The 26,628-nt window shown below is 39.0% G+C and overlaps 1 protein-coding gene across 2 annotated transcripts in view; it reads left to right on the top strand.

Moving 5' to 3' along the window:
* Positions 1–26,628, top strand: part of ELOVL6 (ELOVL fatty acid elongase 6) — a 100,094-nt gene that overhangs the window by 52,952 nt on the left and 20,514 nt on the right. For both annotated transcript variants that reach the window (XM_060779088.2, XM_060779089.2), the window contains exon 2: positions 24,444–24,575. In XM_060779088.2, coding sequence (XP_060635071.1) covers positions 24,444–24,575 — 132 coding nt within the window. The remainder of the gene's footprint in view (positions 1–24,443; positions 24,576–26,628) is intronic.

Raw genomic sequence — 26,628 nt, 5'->3', positions numbered from 1 at the left:
ATAATGATGATGATTATGGTATTTATTATGGAATGAGGTGATGGAACAGCAGCAAACACAACACATAAGATTGGATAAGAAAGCATAATATAACCAATAAAATTTAAAAACTACAAGTGTCTACTTTAAGAACCATTACTTCAAAATAATCTGTCCCACAAGAGATGGGTCATTTTGTTGATTTAAATACAGACCGCATATCAAGCTGATGGATCTCTTTGGACAGGACATTCCATAGTCTTAAGGCAACTGATGAAAATGTCCTCTGGTTAGCAGTCAGCCTAATTTGAAGGCTGAAGTAGATATCTTCCAAAGGATCTGAATATGTAGGGCGTAACTGAATGCAAACCATGCAGGGCTTTAATGCTCAATACCAACAGTTTGTACTTTGACTGGAAACTAATTGGTTTGGAATGATTTTAATAGTAGATAGACAACCATAGTTAGTGGTATAGTTTAAATATCTTTCAGTATCCTTCAGGCAAAAGGGATCCGTGATCATTCTAGACAGCAAACAGATTTGAACTAATGAACCAGCGGTAAATGTATCTAGATCCCATTACGAAGCCATCATTCGGTCTCTCTCATTAACATTTGAGTGGTAGAAGCTCAAATGGTTTATTTCATTAATAGTCATGAAACTAATTACAGTTAATAGCAAAGGCAGCTGACTTTTTGTCTTGCAAAATAAACACAGTCTTTTGTTGGGCATATGTTACTCTTAGCAAAGAGGATATAGGTAAGTGTCCATTATCAGATGTAACAATGTTTTAGACACAATGAGTTGCAATGAATGAACAGGGGCACAAGACTCCATTTCTCTCAAATAGACTGGGGTGTCCTTCCTCTAGAAATTGCTAATAGTTAAACAAACATTGGGCTGATGATGCATTCTAAATACAGTAACCCAGTGCTTTGTGTAAGGGATCCATTCCAGGATCCTTCACATAATACAATTTTCATATAATACGAAATCTTATTTTTCTTATTTGAAATGAACAGTGCCTTGGGTTTCTGGCTGAAATATAATATAGAATCACTCTGGAGGACCTAGAAAATATTTAGAGAACTGTTTTCTCTGTGCCTCCAGCGGAGGTGGACCATAGAATCACACTGAAGGTCTAAAGAGAGCACTTTGTTAAATATTTTCTAGGTCCTCCAAAGTGATTCTTTGATATTCAAAGCTCCTTGCATATAAATGAAACTTCAGTCAGTGAGCTCACATGACAAGGTGGTGTGCTGTATAGATTGCTTTGAATGCAATCGTTTAGTGAAATAGGAAGTGTCAGATTAACAAAGTTGATTAACAATACTTTGCATTATATTCTCATATCATTTTGGCTTAGAGATTGGAGATGTTACTGTTTAAATACAGTTTCCAGAATCCCCCAACCAACATGACCAGTTGTAATGCAAAATAGCATTCCCAAGTTTTATTTCTATTAGCATATTCACAGCCTGTTACGAAGCCCTAATGTCATTATCTTTCAGCAGCTCTGGAACAAAGATAGATAGTACATAGATAAAGGGCAAGGAAAAGTACAGGTGGTTTTTTAATTCATGCTGGTTGTGCAATGTTTGAAGAGGTGCTGAAAATGTTTATTTATACATGTCTTTATTTCATCATCCATAAGCCACCTTTTGTGATTTCACCTTCTAGGCATCTTACAACATGTTTGTGGTTATGGCAACCCCATTGCAAACCTATCATGTAGTTTTCTTGACTAGAATTATTCAGAGGGAGTTTACTTTTGCCTTTCTCTGAGGCTGAGAAAATGTGACTTGCTCAAGGTCACCCAATAGATTTCTATGGCTAAGCAGGGATTTGCACCAGAGCCAGAGTGCAGTGTTCAAACCACTACATCACATTGGCAAAATGCTGAAGCACATAACTTTAAAACCATATTATAAAACTAACACACTGAAATACCCTGTCTTATACACTTTGGACTTCAGGCATCTATCAAGATGACAGTTGTACTAGCCTAAAGTTCAATTAGGCAGTATTTGAAGATGTCATGCATTAATCCATACCAGTAATCATAAATTAAGCTATGATGGGGAAAAAAAACATATGCAGGATCAAATAAGCAAACCATAACTTCTGGGTGAATCACTTTTGTCTAACGTGTCATATGTAAATCAGTTCTGATGCAGGTTATCTAGCCTGAAAACAAAATCATTAAACCTTCACAATTGAAATGTCAATATAAAACATTTTTACATCCTCTCAGTTTTAAAAGATGTTTGTGTGTGGGAAGGAGAAGCAAGAGGGGAGGAATACATAAAAACAAAGGAAATCCCTTCCTGGTGTTGTCTTCAAGAGGCCAATGTGGAAGGGAACTCAACAATATCTGGTTTAGAGCTAGACATTGACACATTCTTGGCAGGTGGCCTACAGGTCATAGGAGCCAGATTCGTTTGATTTTTCAAGGAACACAGTGAACATCTGTCTCCTTAGAGAGGAAACTGAATACTTTGGAGATATCCCTTTCCAGTACTTAGACAGCAGCAACATACTTGTTGCACATTTTAGGCAGAACTGCACCAGAGATCTACGGCTTGCTATTTTGGCGACTAGAAGATTCTGAGTCATCAAACTTGCCATGCTTGTAATGCAATATCCTAGGAGACGTAGATCTCAGAGTGCTGCAGGCAGTGTATGAAATATATGCACAAAACAGATAGGGAGTCAAGCAGTTTTCCAGCCCACTTGAACTTTCCAAATAGATGACTACTTGTGACTGCAAATCTTGATACTGATAAATGTATTCAGACTAGGACTATTACTTGATTAAAGAAATGTTGTTTGAGCAATCTCTTTACTTTTAGTTTAAATTCATTACATTTTGAATTTGTACCATTCCAAGACTGGAGTTTTTATGCTGTCTATCTTGCATTTGTGGGTGGCTCTCAACTTGACTTTTCAGTACAGTGGTTGGGATTTTTCAACCTCTGACTTTGACAGTGACTTAGTTTATGTACTGCTTTTCCAAAATGCCGCCTGAGGATCTTAAAATAAACACTATCATGCTAAAATAATTCACATTTGAAGATGGTGGCATTGCATTTGCAAGCAATAAATTCAAATAAAATGTGTCCAAATTTGATTTTTTTGTTGCTTTCCCATCTATTTTTTCACTACTTTCTATTTGGACAAGGAAGGTGGGGCAAGAGATCACAGGTCCTTTCCTACTACACAGTTTCAGTGCTGTGATATCACATTAACTACCATGACTATGTCCTGTGGAATTCTCTGATTTGCAGTTTAGGGATGGATTAGAATTCCCAGCTAAAGAATTCTGGTGTCTACATATCCCAATATTGCATAGGGTTAAACTGCATTGCACTTTATTCTCAACCTCCTCATTTCTCCATCCTGGCTCCACCTAGTACAGACTTCTTCTCCCTTTCTGACATAGACAGTAATCTGTTATGTGATTTCAGCTTATGCAAGAACCGTGGGTTCGGGGCCCAGCGTGCCATGCTTCCACCTGGGACACAGACAGGTTGAAGGCAAAATCAGAGGCTTTATTCTTGGTGGTCAAATACGATGTCAGTGGAGACAGCACTCCAGAGAACTGACATACTGCAATTGCAAACATACAGATTTATTTATACTACTTTGACAACTATTCAAGACTACTGTGCTGGCTTATGATTGGTCCAAAAAGTGGTTGATTAGTATCTGCTTCCTGGTTGGTCTGGGGCTCCATCTGACATCATCACTGGTTGGTTCTTGCCATGGCAGGAAACTTTAATAATTTGTCATTGGATTATTTTAAAAATTTGTAACCATTTATTGATCTGTCTAGGAATTGGGTACAATCAGAAAAGAATGCGGTGGGGCAAGCGATAATGGGCTGAAATGGGTTTTGATATTCCACCACTGATGAACACAATGGGTGCCAGTCAGGTAAACAAAAAAGGTGCTCAGAATGTTGACAACTTCAATGGAAGCCCCAGGAAAGATGTCCGACTTGGTGGCAGAGATGAGGAAACGTGAATTCAGAAGCTTTTATGTAATCCCATTGTATGTCGCATATATCTTAACAGGGATTATGTTAACTAAAGTGTTGCCATCCACTGAGGTCTGAGATGTGCACGGTGTCTGTGCAGCATTCCAGGGGAGTTAAATGAAAATAAATCTAAACTGGGGAATTACATCCACACTGCGAACTATGTGAGTCATCATTTTAGGGTCTGGTTTTTGACAACAGTTCTATTCACTGTCTTCCTTCCATTCTGTTCTGGTAGCTCAGACTGGTTGAGGGCATCTCATTCCAAAGCAGGGCATATTGAATATCAAGTGTGCAAAGAAGGTAGAATGGAAACTCAAATGTTTAGCACCAAGTGGTTCCCTGAAAGGGACGGCTGCAGAGCTAGCAAGTTGAACCTTGGTTTACAAGTAGCACTTCATCCTTTGGGACTGCTATGCATAAAAAGACATGGTAGTTTGTGGTGGTAAGAGCTGGGAGGAAGAAAAGTGGCTGGTTAATTGAGGCTCTAATTTTAACTGAGTCACAGATGTGTGACTTTTCTGTTGAAGCTGCAGCCTTAGTCTTGGTGCCTTGTCTTTGACCTTGAAAGCCCATGGGCCATGATTGAACTAAAAAGTCCAGTACTGGCAGCACCATATAAAACCCCAAGCTGTGCACAAGCTTTACATGTACCCTTCAAGTCCAGATGGCCCATGTTTCACCCTTTCTTTGAGTGGAAGGCTTTAAATAAACAAATATTCATCTGGCCTGGTAGTTAACCCTCTTCCTTATCGCAGAGGGAGTACCAGTAGTTCATGTGGTGAAAATAGCCGAGACTGTAAACTTCATGCTGTCTTTTAAAACAATTCCTTCAGTTTCCAGAGTGACCTGGACATCCCATAAAACAGCTGGGCAAGAAACAAAATCGTAGGATTGTCATCCTTACTTAATGCAAGGCATGCTCCTCCAACAATGTTTTAGCTTCACAAACTTTTATCAAGAAACTGGAAATGTCCTTGCAATTGTTTCTGGTTTTATTTTATTCCCAAATAAATGTTATTAAACATTGACTATGAGAGTGGGGGTGGGGGGCATGGGAAGGACAAGGAAAAATTTGGGGATAATTGATTACTTATTAGTTGGTTGCATCTTTACTAATGTCTAATATGTCACAAGGAGAAAACAAAGAGATTGGGAGTTGTTGAGGTATGGGGAGTTCTTTTACAAAATGATCATTGTTACAACTAAGTCTTTGTCACTATTTCTTTAACACATATTTCATAAAATATTGAGGATTCTAACAATTTTAATTTTAAGTCAATTGTTTGTATCTTCTTATGTCTTCTCACTTTGTCTCTTGGCCTTCATATATTCTTTTCCAGCTCTTCTTAAATGGAAATTCATCTTAATTTTTCATAAAAATTATTTAACATTAAATATTTTCTTAATTTTTTAATTATTAATACAATTAAGAAAGTTCTACAGTTTTCATTTAGATTGTTAGTAGGTTAATATTTATATTACTTTATCATTATCATGCTGTCTCTCTTTTGTGTTACATCAAATATATTTTCCATCTATATTTCTTGAGTTAAAAAAACTCTTTTGATTTAATCATAATAATTCAGTATGATAATATTCTTAGAGTTCATTTTAATCACTTTCCCTGAAAGCTCCTGAAGGCCAGATCTTTCAAACGTCTCTTTTTCAAGGTTTTGTTCCCAACTATCCCATTCCACATTTGCCTCTAGTATCTTACTCAGTTGTTTCTCCACCTTTGGTTCTTGTTTTTCATGTTCTGCAATCTCAATCCACATCTTTCTCAGATTTTGGATTTTCTCAGATTTTCTGGTGTAATTATAATTAATTCTGTGGACACAATCCAGATGTTTCTCAATTTCCTGGGACTATGTGGTAAGCAACTCTGCAAATGCTTCTACTACTGCTGAAAACCATAATTGTGCACCACAATGGTCCAGGGTGAGGACATGGGGGGTCAATATCTATCCCATCTCTTTTCTCTTGCTTGTCTGTAGGACTGAGATGGGAGATAGGGATTTTGATGTGGAAAAGAGAATGGACCTAAGGATATGGATTTCAGTGGGTCCATGGACTAAGACTCCAATTTCCAATGATCAGGCTCAAATTCAGTCATACTATCAGAGTCTGGACTGGTTTCCAGTATCTAACCTTCCTGGACTGCTATCCTCTCATTACAATTGTGTCATATATCATAACCCAGCCATGCATCATCTATATCATTCCTGTTCACTAGCAAACACTTCATCTTACATTCTAGGATATGAGTCATAAATAACTTTAAAGATCAAAAGTTTTATATTGTTTGTTGGAGTTTAACCACCAACTCACTGTTTTGTAGCACGGGCCTTACCTTTCTTCACCTGATTCAGGTGCATGTTAAATCCTTCCAGCTGTGAGAACAGGAAAACCGTGCATCCTTCCCAAGAACTGGATGATGAAATTGGAGCCTTGCCCTAAGGAATCAACCACACCTAGAAATTAGAAAATTAATCTTCAGATGATACCCCTTTTAAGAGCAACATTGAGTGCCTAATAAACAAATTGTGCTCTCTTTCAGTCATAATGAGTGCTTAATGAAGTCTTACAAAGTAGAATTTTAAGACACAGCTTTGTTAGTCTGGGATATCAGTATGCAAAGAGATAATGTGGCATCTTAGAGACTAACTGAAAGAATAAATTAGGTAGCATAAACATTTTTAGACACAGTGTACATTTACCCTGTAGAATCAATGCAGTTTGGCACCACTTTAACCGCCATGGTTCAGTATTAATGCGAGCTGTAGTTTTACAAGGTCATTAGACATCTCTACTAAATTTTACTGGTGCCACACAAAGCTACAAATCCTATCATTCTATAGCTCTGGCAATTAAAGTAGTGTTAACCTGCATTAATTCTACAGTGTAGATGCAGCCCATGCCTGCTTTCAAGGAGACTTCTTTCTCTTAAAAAGCAGCTCTTGTATTATCTCAGTGGTTTCAGTCAACAGAAGTGAAATGCCAATATGAATGGAGGGAACTTTCTTTTTTTAATCATCCTCAATTGAAACCCACCCAACTTTTCAAACCCATACTAATAGTGAGCTGGTTTCTATGCTGCTTCACTGGTGACTGAGGACCCTTCCACACAGCCATATAACTCAGAATATCAAAGTAGAATAACTCACAAGAGCTTTCCTGTGCTTCAACAGTCCCATTGCACATGTGCACCTGTTGTCCCTGTGCATGTTCAACTATCTGTGCATATTACAAACAACCCTCTCCTTCCTTTCCTCCTTTCCCTTGTGGCAAACGTCACTTTTAGCTTGATGTATTTCCAAAGGTTTTTCAAGATTGACACACGTTAATTAAAATATGTTGCATCCACAGTGGAAGAACTAGAACATGGTCATATAGCCCGAAAAAACCCACAAGAACTTAGTGATTCCAGCCATGAAAGCCTTCGACAATCACTTTTAGTTTGTTTTTAAAGAAGCTTTGCCCCTTCACAGAACTAGCAATAGAGATGTCCAATCTAAAATCATGTTTCCCTTCCACTTTTCCCCTCCTCCCAAGTTGTGCCAGAGCCCAAGGCTCATGCCCACACATTTCCCCACCTCTGTAGCATGTCTGGGCTAGTGCTTTTGATGTTTGTCTGTTTTATTTGCATCCAAAAGTGTCTGACTTATCAAAGACAGCTGAGATAACTGTAGCCTCATTGCACCATAACTAGGTGGGCGTCTGTTGTCTCCAAAGTGTGATGTCTTTAAGGTGGCTGGGAGAGCGGTGTTTTCCAGGCTGGATGTGCCCTAGATTTCGATTGTGATTTGAGGAGCAGGAGGAGGGGGGAGAAAAAAGAGTTGACATCAAGAAGGTATCTTGAAAAGAATGTATCTTTTCTGCTGCTAAGTAGATTTCTCTCTCCTGCTTAAAGTCATTCATCTTGGTTTCACTTTTCAGAGCAATGGGGCAAAAATATGCATTTCCAAAGGGATGCTTTAGAATGGCTGTGTTACTTGCTCCGCTCATTACTTTGTACTCAGGATTATGTAGTCCACTCTACCTTATGCCACGAGGGAGGGTATGGAAGCATCTGCCCATGTTGATCCAGTGCAACATGGGAAGAGGCATGCGCTGGTTCCTAACCTGTGGGCTGCGAACCACCAGTGGGCCACGAGGACGAAAATCTGGTCCACAAGCCTCTTTCTTCTTTGTTTATTTTATTTTATTTCCTATCCTTTTGTGCCACCTGCCCCTCCTTCCCTGTTGCTGACCATGGTATATGTTCTGTATCACAAACTAGAGCTGATGTGGTCTATCTAATGCAATTTTCTGAATCAGCACCCCAAACTGAATCTAAAGTTGACCAAAAACTGATTCATAACCCTTTTGGTACTAATGTTGGAGAGTGGTCCCTGGTCAAATTGGTTGCTGGTCAAGTAGTCCCTAGTCAAGTGGTCCCTGGTCAAATGGTCCCCGGTCAAAAAGGTTTAGGAACTATTACTCTATAGTTTTATGACAGAGCCCCACAGGTAGTAGTTCTACGTAGTGGGTTAGGAGCTGGCAGGCTCTATCGTAAAATTTTAGGGCAGTGGTTCTCAACCTGTGGGTCCCCAGATGTTTTGGCTTTCAACTCCCGGAAATCCTAACAGCTGGTATACTGGCTGGGATTTCTGCGAGTTGTAGGCCAAAACACCTGGGGACCCACAGGTTGAGAATCACTAATGTCATCTTTCATCCTTTCTCTGATGTAGGTTGCTGACTGGTCTACCCATAGTGGCTTCTTGTTGCCACTTCTGGTGATCTTGTCCTACATGGCACCAGTAATGGATACAAGTCACCATTGTACTCCAGGGATATTATCTGAAGATTCCTTGTAATATTATAAAAAAAATTAATAGATTGAATTTAAAATTTTTGAGCACAAATGCAGGGGACATCGATTTTCTTATTCCCCCTTCCCCCACAGCCCCAACAAACCTCAAATATGTTATGTAGAGACAAGGAACCATCCAAAATATTGTGGGTGACTATGGGAGAACAAGGAAATTATATGAATTGCCTTCCTACTTTACCATGAGGGTGAGCATTTTGGGTAGAACTAAGAGAAAGGCAAACACTATCCAAGTCCTTTCAGAAGAAGGACTAACATTTCTATTACCTTTGCTTTATCACATCTCATTTTCACATGATCATCTTTTTTTAAAAAAACAAACTCCTATTTTACTTTTGTCTGCCTATGCCTAATGTTGGTCCCCATCTGTATTTAGCAGAGCCCTTTATCAAGTTGATCCTGTAATTAATTGACAACTTCAGGAAAGATAGCTGCAGTAGTTCCCAGACTGTTCTTTGAACTTTTTGTTCCTTTTTTAAAGTTTAGCATGATTAATTGATAAACCAAGAGTGGAACATAAGTATATCCAAGTTCAGGAAAGAGGTGAATGTATTTGCAGAATTCTTTTTCTTGGAGGAAGCGAACGTATTTGACAAGCTGCTTTTATTCACTAGAGTTCATAAAGTAGAAGCCAGAGACATTGGATGCATCTCATTTTATATGCCCCAAAGTACTGGATACGACCAGAAGAACATACAATGTTCACCACTTTTACAAGGTAGTTAGTTCACTTGTACAAGGCTTTGTGTGGCTCTCCAGATGCTGTTAGTCTGCAGCTTTCAAGCATTTCTTACCATCATCTGTGCTGGTCATAGCTTTTGGAGGGCCATATTTTTCCACCATGACCTAGATGCATACTATGCTGAGCTTTTGTGTGGACAGTGGATGTGATGGAAGATTTTTATCAGTTCTTTGAGTCTGTTCAATGTTTCCTTTATAAAGCTATACTTGAACATTTTCCAGGTGAATATCTGAACACCCACCCCAGAAAGTATGTGCTTTCTGAGGTGTGTGTGGATGGGGCCCCAGGAACATTTGCATTTTCAAAATGGCTCGGGTCCAGACTATTTGACAAATCGCATCTGCCTCTATAGACCAACTCGAACACTGCGGTCATCAGAGGAGGCCCTCTTCTCAGTTCAACCCCTGTCCCAAGCACGGCTGGCAGGAACAAGAGAAAGGTCCTTCTCCGTGGCTGCTCCCCACCTCTGTAACTTCCTTCCTAAGGTGTTAAAGATGGCTCCCTCCCTTCCCACTTTCAAGAAACAGCTGAAGATGTACCTTTGCTTGCTGGCTTACGAGGAGGAGGAGTTGGTAATACTACCATTATACCTCTGATTAATAGTTACCATCTGTATCCATGCCCTGCTCACTCCACCAGCTGAATAATTATTTTGAGCAATGATTAATCTATTTGCCCCAAGGAACTGGGAAATTATTGTTCCTATTCAATGTTTGATGTTTTGTCTTATGTCTGTTATAACAGGCTGTGTTTTTTATTTCATTTTAATTGTTAAGTCATAATTTGTGTTTATATGTTGGATTGTTTAAATTGTGTTAGTATAGATGTATTGTTGTATTCGGGCATTGAATGTTTACCTGTTATTGGGTTGTTGTAGGTTTTTTCGGGGTATATGGCTATGGTCTAGAGGCATTCTCTCCTGACATTTCGCCTGCATCTATGGCAAGCATCCTCAGAGGCAGTGAGGTCTGTTGGAACTAGGCAAAAGGGTTATATATAAACCCTTTTGCCTAGTTCCAACAGACCTCACTACCTCTGAGGATGCTTGCCATAGATGCAGGCAAAACCTCAGGAGAGAATGCCTCTAGACCACGGCCATGAAACCCTTCGACAATACTTTGCCTTTTATGTCTGAAATCTATATGCTGGATTTCATATCACAAAATCACAAGTCGAACACTTCCCTATTATTATTATTATTATTATTATTATTATTATTATTATTGGGCTATCTGGAAATGCACTCAGTGGATGTGTTCTAATTGGGACTTAGAAACTAAATTTAGGCCAAAGAAGATGATGATTTTGTGTTACTGTCTGAATTGTGTTTAGTGTATTACAAAATAATGATTCACCTAAGTTCCCACACTCCCAGTCTACATTTTAAAAACAATTAGTGTCTCTAAGGCTGGCTTTATTCACTTCTGTTCTTCTGAATGTGAAGTACTGCATTCTATAGAGTTCAGCAATGATCAGTCTGAAGTTTGACATTGATAGGAACCTATGGACCATGCTTCCATGCACCATTACAACACTGTTCATCTAATTATCTGCCAAAATATTTGTTTGGGCTTTTAGACAATTTGACAGAACCTTGTCAGCTTCAATAGCCAATTAAAAATCTTCAAGACTGGCAATTAAAAAAAGCAATCTGAAAGTGAAAGGCAGTTCACATTTTGCCACTTGATTTGCATCTAAGTGAATTACTTGAGTCATGTAAAAGGTGTTGCAATTATATGCCAGATTAATGTGTGCACCTGAATTTTCTTACCTAATATGTTGCACGTGTAAATATCTTTACTTCACCAAGATACAAGTTACATTGATATATGTTTCTGCTTCTGTATAGATTGGCGCCCAAATCACTTCTAAAATGTAACTCTAGGTTGCAAAACATCATTCTAAATTGCCATATAATGCAATTTGAATTTGGTCATCGTAGATCCACATAATGCAGTTTGACTGCATTGAACTACATTATATGCAGTTCATATTATATAATGCAGATTCAGACTGCATTATATGGCAGCATAGATTCATCTTAAGTGCAGATTGAAGCAATACTAAAAATGACAAAAAAATGAAATAAAACCAAAGAAGACAAAATAGAATAATACAATGAAGGGCCCTCGGAAAATATTATTCCTTATTTCCATTGCTAGAGCTAATCCAGTTTTATTATGATTGTTTTTGTAGTGCAGGTCAAATATTTCACCCTTTGTAGAAATGTTGCCACGTTTTCCTAAAAGCAATTCATTTTGGTGAGTCTATCCTATGATCCCCCGGTGGCGCAGTGGGTTAAAGCATTGAGCTGCTGAGCTTGTTGATCGAAAGGTCACAGGTTCGATTCCGGGGAGCGGCGTGAGCTTCCGCTGTCAGCTATAGCTTCTGCCAACCTAGCAGTTCGAAAACATGCAAATGTGGTACCGCTCCGGCGGGAAGGTAACGGCGCTCCATGCTGTCATGCCGGCCACATGACCTTGGAGATGTCTACGGACAACGCTGGCTCTTCGGCTTAGAAATGGAGATGAGCACCACACCCCAGAGTCAGACATGACTGGACTTAATGTCAGGGGACTACCTTTACCTTTACCTTTTTATCCTATGATCACTAATGCATTAGTTTTGCCTTTCTCTCTTCCAGTTAACAATTTTAGGTCATGTTACCTTCTCTCTCCCTCCCTCTCTCTCTCATTTAAAATGTTCTTTATCACAGCTTCTTTGAAAGTTACAGTTTAAGCATATACCTCTAAGGTTTTCTTTCAGGTCTGATAACATTACTGGCATAATTCCATGAGTTGAGGTCTAGACTTTTACAACTTTGGTGAGCCACCAAACATGGCCCATCAAAATGCCCCTTGGCCTAATGAGTTTTGAAAAGTTTGCCCAAGAATTTGTACAGAATTTTGTTCCCCAATAAGGCAACAAAAGTTCATGTTTATCAAGTTTTTGCTGGGTGCTATATCCAATTTGGTGAGTCACGAGCCATGTAGGCTTGTTCAAGAGCTTGAAAAAGTTACAGCTCCCTAAAGCCCCAAGTAATCATGGCCAGATGACATTAGCTAAAGTGGTGTTTCTCAACCTGGAGGTTGGAACCCCTTGGGGGGGGGGTTCACGAGGGGAGGGGGTTAAAGAGGGGTCGCCAAAGACCATTGGAAAACACATATTTCTGAATGTCTCAGGAACCCCTTTGGCAGAGAAGGCTGAAGATCTCTCCGACTGTCCCTCTCTTCCTTAGTGTTGGTGAACTACAATTCTCAGAATTCAAAAACAGCACCCCAACCCCACCAGAATTCAATGTTGGCTATATAGGTAGTGTGCCAAGTTTGGTGCAGATCCATTGTGGGCCGAGTGCTCTTTGATTGTAGGTGAACTATCAATCCCAGCAACTACAACTCCCAAATGTCAAGATCTATTTTCCCCATATTCCACCAGTGTTCACATTTGAGCATATTGAGTATTAGTGCCAAGTTAGGTCCAGATCCATCATTGTTTCAGTCCACAGTGCTCTCTGGATGTAGGTGAACTAAACTCCAAAACTCAAGGTCAATGTCCACCAATCCCTTTTCTCTTAGTCATGGGAGTGTCAATTTGGTTCAATTCCATCATTGGGAGTTCAGAATGCTCTTTTATTGTAGGTGAACTATAAATCCCAGCAACTACAACTCCCAAATGGCAAAATCAATCTCCCCACTGTCCCACCATACCAGTATTCAAATCTGGGTGCCAAATTTGGTTCAGTGAATGAAAATACATCCTGCATATCAGATATGTACATGACAATTCATAACGGTAGCAAAATTACAGTAGCAACAAAAATAATGTTCTGATTGGGGTCACCACAACATGAGGAACTGTATTAAGGGGTCGCAGCATTGGGAAGGTTGAGGAAAACTAAGCTAAAGTGTTATGTGGAACTCCTATTTTTACCCTGCTTTATTATTTAATATCAGAAAGTAACTTCTAAACAGCCAGTGCCTGAGAATCATTGCCTGTTCAGTATTTTCTCCTAGAATATCAGCCCTTCTGTCCAAGACAAATGAATGGTTTCAAGAAAATTATGTTGAGAAGTTTGGACTGGATAGTAATTATGCTCTCTTCCAAGTCTATTATTCTTATGAATGCTTAATTTTACCACGCTAATCCAGAAGTAAAATCTTTATGACCCTCCGGTTGTTGCTGAATGTTGTTGTATCTCCCAACATCCCTCACCATTATCTATGCTGAGTATGGCTGCTGGGAGTTGCAGTGCAGCAACAAACAACTTTCCACCCCTGCCCTAATCCATAATAATATTCATAATTTATTTATTTGCAGTATTTGTATACCACCCTTCTCAACCCCAAAGGGGACTCAGGACGATTTACAGTATTGGCAACAATTTAGTGCCATCAATTAAAAAAGTATAAAACATCAAAATTGACCCTCCCGTAATAAAACATTAAAAATTATTAAACACATAACATAAAATAACACCACATATCACACAAAGACATAGCTGTGATACCTCCTGAGCAATATGCAAAAGCTGAAAATCCTTGCAGATATAATTCACTTTATCTCGGAAAGCATTGTTGTTGTTGTTCATTCGTTCAGTTGTTTCCAACTCTCTGTGACCTCACGGACCAGTTCCCACCAGAGCTCCCTGTCAGCTGTCACTACCCCCACCTCCTTCAAGGTCAATCCAGTCACTTCAAGGATGCCATCCATCCATCTTGCCCTTGGTCGGCCCCTCTTCCTTTTTCCTTCCATTTTCCGAAGCATCATTGTCTTCTCTAAGTTTCCTTTCATCTCATGATGTGGCCAAAGTACTTCATCTTGACCTCTACTATCCTTCCCTCCAATGAGCAGTCGGGATTTATTTCCTGAAGTATGGACTGGTTGGATCTTCTGGTGGTCCAAGGCACTCTCAGAATTTTCCTCCAACACCACAGTTCAAAAGCAACTATCTTCCTTCGCTAAGCAATGGATAAAGTACACTTTGCAGATCTTTATATTCAGCTAATACTTTCCAGATAGATGGAAAGTATTAGCTGAATATAAAGATCTGCAAAGTGTACTTTATTCATTGCTTAGCTAATTCCTAGCTAGCAGTGAGTTAATGGAATTCTCTGTTGCATTGAAAACCCTTGCATTTATAGACGTGCAGTTATTGTCATGTTCATAGAGTCAACGTTAACTCTGGCAGCTTAGCTTGCATTTGTTGAACCGGCAGTGATACAACCCTCAGCATAGCTTGCATTTGCTGAAAGGATGTCAGTGATACATGAAGCAGAAATGTATTATTTCTGACACAGGGATTGAAAGACAAAAAGGATTCAGGTGTTTATTTGTTGCCAGGAAGATTAATGTATCTGGCAACAACTTCTACTTTCCCATTATTAGCATACATTCCACTCACTGGTTCTTTTCTTGGAATTTATCTTGTTTCTCAATTTCTGAATCATATGTATTTAGGTAGTCATTAGTGGATGATAGCGGTTGCAGAGTGAACCAGAAAGCAGGGAAGATTATCCCAAGAACATTAATTCCATTCCATCCACAGACAGAGAACTGGAATCCTAACCACTATCTTTTAATTGCATTTAGGATTTTAAAAATATCCCTGCATGATTCATACTGCGGTCATGACCAATGAGCCTGGGGCCAGTTCTTTGATAGCTAGAATTTAATCCTAAGCAACATCTCTAAACTTACCCATATCCCATTCTTTCTGTCCACACTTAATGTCGTATCCATGTTTTCTCAGAGCAAAATAGTTAATAGTAATATTTTGGTGAGTTGTCTGTGCTATTAAAACATACACTTTCTTCTAGCATGTTGAGAAACGTACTAATGGGAACACTTACCAGTGTGCGTGCGCACATCGCTCAAGCTCTAAATATAAATGTCAAAAGGATGTTCATTTATAGAAGGAAACCAGCTTGCTTCTGTTCACACATATTAAATCAATGTTTCCCATGTCCTCTTTTCTTTCATCTCTTACTATTCTTAAATTAGTTGTCAAACAGATGCTTCTAATATGCTGTGTCATTGTTGGCTTATATATTTCTAGAGCTGTCTAAACCACAGACATGAAATCTCCTTTGAGGGATTTTGCTGTGTTACTTTGGAGAAGAAGGAAAAAAAGAATTTACTTTGACAATGGCGTGGACTGAATGATACTGCACCCCCCTTCCCCCAGTTTGCAAATCTTGCTCATCATGTGGATGGGAGCTTGAGCATTTCTGTTTACTTGCTGCTTTGCTTCACTATGCGTAGGAGGAGATCTTCCAAAGATCTCTGTAGGAGAAATGGAGGAACCTCTCTCAATCCCATCCAACAATCTTGATCTCTGTTATAAGAGCAGATAATAGCTAATACTCCAGATGACAAGATCAGAATTCAAAATGACCTTAACAAATTAGGGAGCTGGGCCAAAACTGTGGGAAATAGCAGCCTTTCAAGCATCCACTAACTGTAAATGTGTATAATTGTTAGCCTAGATTGTATGTACATTTTGGTTTGGGAGGGGCTTCAGACACAGGACTCCACTTTTGTTATATAGTATGCTTTTAGATAAAATAGTGAAGAGTAGAGACATCAGACTGGCAACAAAGATCCGCCTAGTCAAAGCCATGGTATTCCCTGTAGTCACCTACGGATGTGAGAGCTGGACCTTAGGGAAGGCTGAGCGAAGGAAGATCGATGCTTTTGAGCTGTGGTGTTGGAGGAAAGTGCTGAGAGTGCCTTGGACTGCAAGAAGATCCAACCAGTCCATCCTCCAGGAAATAAAGCCGGACTGCTCACTGGAGGGAAAGATACTAGAGACATAGCTGAAGTACTTTGGCCACATCATGAGGAGACAGGAAAGCCTAGAGAAGACAATTATGCTGGGGAAAGTGGAAGGCAAAAGGAAGAGGGGCCGACCAAGGGCAAGATGGATGGAGGGCATCCTTGAAGTGACTGGACTGACCTTGAGGGAGCTGGGGGTGGTAACGGCCGACAGGGAGCTCTGGCGTAGGCTGGTCCATGAGGTCACGAAGAGTCGGAGACGACTGAACGAATGAACAACAACAAATGCTTTTAGACCTCAGTGGAAGTAGATTGCAGCGTGTATCCTTTCAGACTTCAGTGAGTACAATTTGGACTATATATGTTTAAAGACATTGGACTATGGATTAGTATGCTGAATTAATACAAATTGTTTATGAGTAAACCTGAGATGTTATTTTTAAAGAAGGCTACTTTGTTTTGTCTCTTGAGTGCATATTTTAAACAAAAGGTTCTAAGGGAGTGTATATCTTTTGGGAAATTGCAAATTTCATCTGCAAAGAAAGAACCATCTTCTGCTAACCAAATATATCTTTGTAGTGACATGTCTTTATTCTTTGCAATTTAAATACATGTTTTTTCAGTTTAACAGCTGAGTTACTTGTGTGCCATTACATGAATGCTTATGAAGGTCACTTGTTCAAAGAGTTGACTTCTAACAAGGTCATGCTTTTTTTGATTAGTGGTTTTCAAAAGGTGGTCTCTATGTAAACTATGTTCATGGAGATTCACATTTACCAAAGGGATGTGACATCATTTTTACATTTTTGATAAGGTCATGGTGCCCTTATTTCCAATAGGTTATGACATTCCCAATAAAAACTAACAAAAAGAATTTCAAGGACAAATGTAAGCTACTACACTTAAGCAGAAAAAAATGAAATGCAAAGATACGGAATGGGTGATGCCTGGCTTGACAACAGTCAAGATCATGTGAGAAAGATCTTCAAGTCTTCATGAACCAACAGTGTGATGCAGCAGCTTAAAAAGCCAATGGGATTTGGGGCTGCATCAAAAGGAGTATAGTGTCTCGATCAAGGGAAGCCATGGTGACTTTCTATTCTGCTTGAGTTAGACCTTAACTGGAATATAGTGCCCAATTCTGGGCACCAGAGTTTAAAAGAGATATTGACCAGCTGGAAGGTGTCCAGAGGAGGGCAACTAAAATGATCAAAGGTCTGGAGACTATGCACTATGAGGGCTGTCTTAAAGAGCTGGGTATGTTTAACCTGCAGAAAAGAAGAATGTCATAAGGAAGAGGGAGTGGGCCAGTTTTCTGCTGGTCTGTAAACTAGGACTTAGAGCAATGGGTTCAAATTACAGGAAAGGAAATTCCACTTGAACATTAGAAAGAACTTTCTGACTGTAAGAGCTGTTCAGCAGTGGAACTCTCTGCCTCGGAGTGTGGTAAAAGCTTCTTCCTTGGAGGCTTTTAAACAGAGGCTGGATGGTCATCTGTACTTTCCTGCATGGCAGGGGGTTCTCTTTCTCTTTTATTTCTCCAGTGTTTACTTTAGGAATGTAAATGCCCTGGAGCATGATCTATCTCCTTTATAGTCTGTAAAGCGCAATTCAACTGATATTACTATATATACAAAAAAGCTTCTTCTTTCATTCTGGCCAGGCTGCGAGTTGAAGTTCAGTAACAACCTCATCAAATGGGTCAGTGGAATTGCCACACATTGTGGCAAATCTGGCAGTGACCGATGGAGGGGAACCCATCGTCCCATGCCCCTCATTGCCCAACTTCCGCTCTACCTCATTCTGTGAGGGGAAGAGAGACATCTGTCCTCTGTTGATCTAGTGCAATGGTTCTCAACCTTCCTAATGCCATGACCCCTTAAAATAGTTCGTCATGTTGTGGTGACCCCTAACCATAACATTATTTTTGTTGCTACTTCATAACTGTCATTTTGCTACTGTTATGAATCGTCAAGTAAATATCTGATATGCAGGATGTATTTTCATTAACTGGACAAAATTTGGCACAAATACCTGATATGCCCAAATTTGAATACTGGTGAGGTTGGGGGGAGGAATTGATTTTGTCATTTGGGGATTGTAGTTGCTGGGATTTATAGTTCACCTACAATCAAAGAGCATTCTGAACTCCATCAACGATGGAATTGAACCAAACTTAGCACACAGAACTCCCATGACCAACAGAAAATACTGGAAGGGTTTGGTGGGCATTGACCTTGAGTTTGGGAGTTGTAGTTCAAATACATCCAGAGAGCACTGTGGATTCAAACAGTGATGGATCTGGACCAAATTTGCCACAAATACTCAATATACCCAAATGTGAACACTGGTGGAGTTTTTTTTTGGGGGGGGGGGGGGATAGACCTTGACATTTGGGCGTTGTAGTTGCTGGGATTTATAGTTCATCTACAATCAAAACCTCCACGCAGAACCTCCATGACCAACAGAAAATACTGTGTTTTCTGATTATCTTTGGTGACCCCTCTAACTCCCTCTCACGCCCTCCCCAGGGGTCCCGACCCCCAGGTTGAGAAACACTGATCTAGTTCAACATGGGAAGACGCATGCACCGATTATAGTTTATGACTGAGCCCCATAGGAAGTAGCTCTGCATAGTGGGATGGGAGGTGGTGGGCTCTGTGTAAAACTCTAGAGGAACCAGTGCAAACCACCCAAAAGTACCCCTTCTAATGACATTGTAAGAAACTTTCCAAGCTCTGCCTTTATCCATACCTATATAGTACTGCTTATACAAAATGCTTAGGGCTAGAGGTGTTTTGGATTTCTGATATTTTCAGGTTATATGTACTTCCATATACCTACATCATGAGACATCTTGGAGAAAGAATCCAAGTCTAAATGCAAAAAATATAGACAACTTGTACCCAGATTACTTGTTCGAACGTATCTCCTGCTATAAACCATCACAAAGCTTAATATCATCCGGAGAGGCCCTGCTCTCGATCCCACCACTCTCGCAAACAAGGTTGGTGGGGACGGGAGACAGGGCCTTTTCAGCAGTGGCCCCCATCTATGGAACTCCCTCCTTAAGGACATCAGGTTAGCCACCTCCCTCCTATCCTTTAGAAGACAACTGAAGACCTGACTCTGTGGCCAGGCGTTTGATTAGATGAAAGTGACAATAGGAAAGGAATTTGGGTTTGTGACATTGGATTTCCTGGCTCGATTCTTGATTTTTGGTTTTACTGGCATTTAATATCATTGGTAAATGAATTTATTGACTGATGTGTATGAAGTTTTAAGATGTTTTTACTGTTTTACTATTTTATTGTATTCGTATGATGTATATGTTGTAAGCATCGTTGATGCCTTTGTGAGGTCGCCCTGAGTCCCCCATGTGGGGAGAAGGGCAGGATAGAAGTGTATGAAATAAATAAATAAATACCTGTGCAGGAATTCTCACTTCACATCCAAGACATCTTAGACCCCTTCCACACAGCTGTATAAAATCCACATTGAACTGGATATATGGCAGTGTGAAGTCAGATAATTCAATTCAAAGCAGATATCAGTGAGGTCCAACAGACCTCACTACCTCTGAGGAAGCTTGCCATAGATGCAGGCGAAACGTCAGGAGAAATGCCTCTAGAACATGGCTCTATAGCCCGGAAAAAACCCACAAGAACCTAAATAAATACCTTATTATATCCTTTATACACAATACTTTTAATACTTTTGTGAATGAAGCAAAGGTTGCATACAGTGAACCATCTAAAAGCAAAAATTTCACTATCTTAGGCCGATTCCACACAGCCACATAAACCAGAATATCAAGGCAGATAATCCATATTATCTGCTTTGAATTGAATTATCTGACTTCACACTGCCATATATCCAGTTCAATGTGGATTTTATACAGCTGTGTGGAAGGGGTCTAAGATGTCTTGGATGTGAAGTGAGAATTCCTGCACAGATGATGTCAGGCCAATATGGTAGTAACATGATATTTTTTCCCTAGTTTTGGGAAACTGTAACATTTTATGCAGATAATATAGATAATTTGTGACCTTTTAAAGTCAGAAATAAGGAGCTAATTAAAAAGCTGTGAAGTGACCTAATCTATATATAAATATAGTTTCTGACCTACTTAAAGTAGCTTGAATATAAAAGTCATATTAGGAATAACATGGATGCATTTTTCTGAAATAAATATATTTTGGCTATGATGAATCAGAGGAAGGGATCTTGGATTTATTCCTTCTGCTATCTGAAACTGTTGCTTATCCAGCAGTTTTGTTTGGGGTTTTAAATTTTTTGATAATCTCTTGAATTTGATATACAGGGATGAATACCCAGATAGTTATATAGGCATTTTAAATATTTGTTTTTGCTGTGTTCCTCCAAGTCATTTCCAAATTACAGGGCTCATCTGCATTGATTAAAAACTGAAAGTCCCAGATTTTGTTCATATTCCTTCTGATTTAAATTTGGAGATCTATATATGTTTTCTTTATCTCAAGATATTTTCTATCAGTTCCTGGTACAACCAGAGACTTTTATACCAGTTCCTGGGGTTGGTTTATTTCAACTGAGAGTCTTTCCACACAACCCTATATCCCAGAATATCAAGACAGAAAATTCCACAATATCTGCTTTGAACTGGATTATCTGAGTCCACACTCAGATAATGTGGGATTTTTTCCTTGATATTCTGGGGTATAGGGCTGTGTGGAAGGGCCCCAGTATAAAATAAAAAAAAACACATGTAAAATCTGAAATGTATTAAACAGTATTAATATAGGTTTCTTTTTGGCTATTTGGAGCCAATAATTCTACATGGATGTTGGTAAAATGAATGGTTGCCCTCTTGTTACATAGAGAATAGACTACTGCAACATGCTGTATGTGAGGCTGCCTTTGAAGACTATTCAGATGGTTCAAGTAATCCAATGGGTCACAGCCAGATTTCTCACTGGAGTGGAGTACAGGGAGCACACAACTCTTCTGTTACGTCAGCTCCACTGGCTGCCAGCCTGCTACTGAGCGCAATTCAAACTGCTGGCTTTAGCCTATAAAGCCCTAAATGGTTCTGGCCCAGTTTACCTGTCCAAACATATATCTCTCTATGAGCCAGCTAGGAGGTTAAGATCTCCTGGGGAGGCCCTGCTCTCAGTTCCATCTCCTTCGCAGGTGCGGTTGGTGGGGACAAGAGACAGGGCCTTCTCAGTGGTGACCCCTTAGCTGTGGAACTCCCTTCCAAATGAAATCAGATCAGCCCCCTCCCTCATAACCTTCAGGAAAAGGCTAACAACATGAATGTGGGATCAAGTGTTCAGTTAGTAAATTTTGGAATAGTGCAATGGCAATTCGGAACGGCCATGGATTACAATTTTGGATAACATGATTTTAATAACTGTTTTAAGGTTTGATATGTTTTTATTGATTGCTTTAATATATGTTTATTTTATTATATATGTATGTTTACATGGCATCAAATTGTTGCCTCTATATGTAAGCTGCCTTGAGTCCCCTATGGGGTTGAGAAAGACGGGGTATAAATAGGGTAAATAAATAAAATAAATATATTCATAGCTTCAGAGGTAGGCAAAGACAATCCCTGAACAAATATTGCCAAGAAATCCCCATGATAGGTTCGCCATAAGTTGGAAATGACTTGAAAGCACACAACAGAAATAATCTAAACTTTTTAGATATTAGTGTGGATATATTTTGTCTCTGTGAGGTTGGGTTAAGCACACTGTAATACAGTAGAATGCTGTGGGCTTATTTTGAATACATTTATTGCTTTTCTCTTGTTCATACAACAATCAGCATAGTTAAGAATTTTTGCATATAGAACAATAATGTGGGTTTCAGAATTTAAGCACTATGGTATGGCCTAATTTCTGAAGTTATGCTCAATCTTTTGAAAGCTATCTATCCATATAGTGTGCATAAAATACATGCTTAATGTGGCAGGGGAAGAACGAGATTGAAAATGTAGCTTCAGAACTCATCAAGCCACTATTGGATCCATTTGACATTTTGACTAACTGGATTATATTGTTCAGGCCTATTTTCCTGTATCTCAATTTCTGGGCTTGGCCTTTATCCTGAATCTGCATTAAATGTGTCTTTTTGGAAACATGTAATTTGAATTTTGTGCTGTTAACTATAAGCTGCATTTCTGTGTGATTCTAGTTAAGATCTCATTTGAAAGCAGAGTGACCTAGAAATATTTTTATTCTTGTATCTAAATCACAGTGACATTCTCTTTAAGTTACTCCATATTCTTGCAGATTAATTTTTACAGTTTTGTCTTCTATGCAAAAATCTATGAAGTTTTGCTGTCCAGAGCCAGAAGTCCAGTGTCAGAAGAAAAAACTATATAATATTTCAGCTGTATCTGGATAGAATTGTAATGTCCCATTTAGATTAGGCCAAAATCCTAATTATTGCTGACTGAATAATTTGCCCGAAAGATATTGGAGTGTATAAAAAGAAATCATAGCTTGACAGGGTATGGCCTCTTTTCTAATTCAGTTAGACAAGTCAGTGTCAAAATGGATAAAGACAAAATGAGTTTATCTTACTACATTTGAGTTCATTTGTAATTACATCAACTATTTATAACTGATTACTTCACACACATTTTTATATTGCGTTGTTGTTATTATTCTATCGGAGTATTTGGATTGCTGTCTTCTTAACCAGTATAACAATACAGATGTGGGCTGTAGTAGTAACAGCAGGAGTAACCAGGGTTAAAATGGTTGCAGGCACCATGGTGATGGAGGGGATGATGGAAATACTATAGGAAGGCTTCTGTGTGCAGTGAAAATATGCTGCATGGTGCTTCGGTGATGGCCTCCATGGCCAAAGATCAGAAGGCTTTACATGAAGCATTAAGCGTCAGAATGTTGCATTTTATTGGAGCAGGTCTATGAGCTATTTAAAGTTTGAATCCCCCTTCACATGCTCCTTCACATGCCTTAATTGTACAGTGTGAGCCTCTCTCAGTACAGTGTGAATATATCTGGCCACTTCAGGGTAAGGTATTTTCTCCCCTTTACCTGGGTTTTCCACCTAAACCATACTGTATCTGAGGTCCCATCTATACTACCATATATAATGAACTTGAAACAGCATTATATGGTCAGTGTAGACTTATATAATGTAGTTTAACTACATTGAACTGGATTATATGAGTCTACAGTGACCATATAATGCCGTTTCAAATGGCATTATATGGCAGTGTAGGTGGGACCTGAGGGACTTGGATTATTTGTTTGGGATGGTGTCTGTAAACAGGATTCCATTTGGCAGGTAACAGGAGGAAGATTTAAGACTTGGATGCTCACCTTGGCACCCTTTTGGTGCATAATGCAATTCTGAAATGGTCTTCATAGGTCCTGGGATTGAGATCTATTCTTGAGGCAGACCTGGGTATATATCTCTCACTTATATCATCTGATGACAGTTGGGAGTGTCTTAGGTTTACCCAGGAAGCCACTTCAATATTGGACTGCTCTTGGGGCTCAGGTGTTTGACTAAGAGAAGTCTGAGGAAGTGGTCTAGGATAGACACCTGCCTCAACTAGACCTGCATCAGGTTGATTCCCTCCCATCCACCCACTAACCCTTGCTCTTTTTGACTCCAAATAACTTAAATAAAGTTTTTTTCAGGCTATATGGCCATGTTCTAGAGGTATTCTCTCCTGACGTTTCACTTGCATCTATGGCAAGCATCCTCAGAGGCAGGCGAAACATCAGGAGATAATGCCTCTAGAACATCGCCATATAACCTGAAAAAAACTTACAACAATCCAGTGATTCCGGCCATGAAAGCCTTCGACAAAACTTAAATAAAGCATAGCTTAAACATAGTGGCCCTTATTCAGGCCTGTCCACCATAACTCAGTGTAGTTGCTCCAAACTTATATAAGCAGGTTTGTGCACTTAACAAGCATATGCCCACAAAAAGAGATGAGGGAAATTTATTCAACATAAAGGATGCCTGGATATCATTTGTTTGTTTTGCTTTTCTTTTACAGGAAAAAATCTTTTCTGTTTTCTGCTTTATATGCTGCCTTTATATTTGGTGGTCGGCATCTAATGAACAAACGAGCAAAATTTGAACTAAGGAAACCACTAGTTCTTTGGTCTCTGAGCCTTGCTGTCTTCAGGTAAGCTGTTTGTTTTTTTCAATGACATTATTGCTGTATGCTTTTTTTAAAAAAAAATGATTAGCAGAATGCCCCTTCTCTTATATCATTCCTTAAGAACTTCAAATTTCTCATCCAAATTGTATCATTCCTATTGGTTTTTTCCACTTTACAGTTAGAATCATGACAGGACATAAAGCAGCAATCTTAAGGGCTAAGTAGAATAAGAAGTAAAAAAATCCAAAATTCTTGAGACCAGAAAGGTTTGGGGTTTTTTAAATTTTATTTTGGAGTTGCTATTACTATTACTGTTGTTGATGTTATTTCATATCCAAGGTTCAAAACAACAGCAACAGAAGCCTTGCCTCTTTATGTACTTTTTTTTTGTCAATTGTATAATGGCATTGGATTTTTCCCATACATGTACCTATAATCCGCTTTGAGTCCCCTCGGGGAGACAGAGTGGAATATAAATAGGATATATTATTATTATATTAAAATTGTTGTGTCCGACTCTGAGGGTTTGTGCTTATCTCCATTTCTAAGCCGAAGGGCCAGCATTGTCTGTAGACACCTCCTAGGTCATGTGGCTGGCATTACTGCACAGAGCGCCATTACCCTCCCACCAGAGAGGTACCTATTGATCTACTCACATTTGCATGTTTTTGAACTGCTAGGTTGGCAGAAGTTGGGGAAAACAGCTGGAGCTCACGCCACTCCCTAAATTCGAACCTGCGACCTTTTGGTCAGCAAATTCAGCAGCTCAGTGCTTTAACCCACTGTGCCACCAGGAACTATATGTACAAAATTTTCAAATCATAGTTGTATTATGAGGTGTCCTGGAGGATCCAAGTACAGTAGAAACACAAAATTCATGTATGTTTTGTATACATCTTATACATGTTGTCTGAAGTTCATTTTGTATGCAATATTTTTACTACTTTTATGAATGAAGCGAAGGTGTGCACATTGCACCATCAGAAAGAAAAGGTGTCACTATCACAGATATCCATGTGGACAATTTTGGGTTTGAGAGTATTTAAGATGTGGGAATTCTGAATAAGGCATGTTCATCCTGTGCACTGCAAACTATAGTGGGAAGATTACACAGGGAACATGTCCTTCAAAAGCTCCTTTTAAATGGGTAAGAAAGTGCAAACCTGTCTCCTACATATGGGAAAGTACCTGAAAAACATTCCAAATGGTCAGATCCCCCCAAAACTTGTAGTGTTGGCTCTCTTTTTTTTTTGCACCAAATCTAATGACTATTTCAGTGAAACTGAATGAGTAATTGAATTTTTAGTTGCCATCATGACTACCATCATATTGTAGCAACCTTGATTCTTAAGGTTGGAGCCCATCAGGGTACATAGCTTTTTCCAAAGTCTCCTGCACAATAGTAAACCATACTTGTTACACAAAACCTCCCAATGTTTGCTTTGTTGTCATAAGAGTAACAGCACTGCCAGTTCTTACTCAAAAAATAACCAGTAATGTCATTACTTTTATCAAGCTATTTCTTGAGTTAAAGGTGAGTCAAATTATTTCGGCATCTTGGGAATAAAATCTTCCACAAACATCTTTTTTGAAAGAAAAACTTGATACTTTTAAAAAGTGAGAACGTTAATTAATTAAATATGTGGTTAAGATCATTAATCAAAAATCTTCCATAAAACCCAAACTGGCACATTATTCTAAATTTTTCTATTTCACTGGAATAGGTTTGTTTACAGATCAATTGGGTGTCAGGTCAGTTCTTCATATTTTCTCTCATGCTAAACTATCACTCACCCTCATTTTGCTCTTTTTACTGTTTGTTTTAGAGGGAATGTCTTTGATGTTTTGATACCTCTTTGGTAATTCATAATACATTCATTGGCCTGAATCTAACTGCCAGTACCAAGTACAGTGGACCAATTGAGGTCTGTTTTAGTTTGGATTATTTAGTCCATTGTAATTGTGTTGTGAACTTTCTTAAGAGTTCATCTCAAGGCCATTGCGTATACAGTCATTTATGTCAGTTTGAATATTTTAAAATAATTACATGAATAAAATAAATGAGTTACTGGGAAAT

Source organism: Anolis sagrei, chromosome 5, assembly GCF_037176765.1.
Source record: "Anolis sagrei isolate rAnoSag1 chromosome 5, rAnoSag1.mat, whole genome shotgun sequence".
NCBI lineage: Eukaryota > Metazoa > Chordata > Lepidosauria > Squamata > Dactyloidae > Anolis > Anolis sagrei.
Note: the sequence above shows the minus strand (reverse complement) of the source record. Positions and strands in the feature narration are given on the sequence as shown.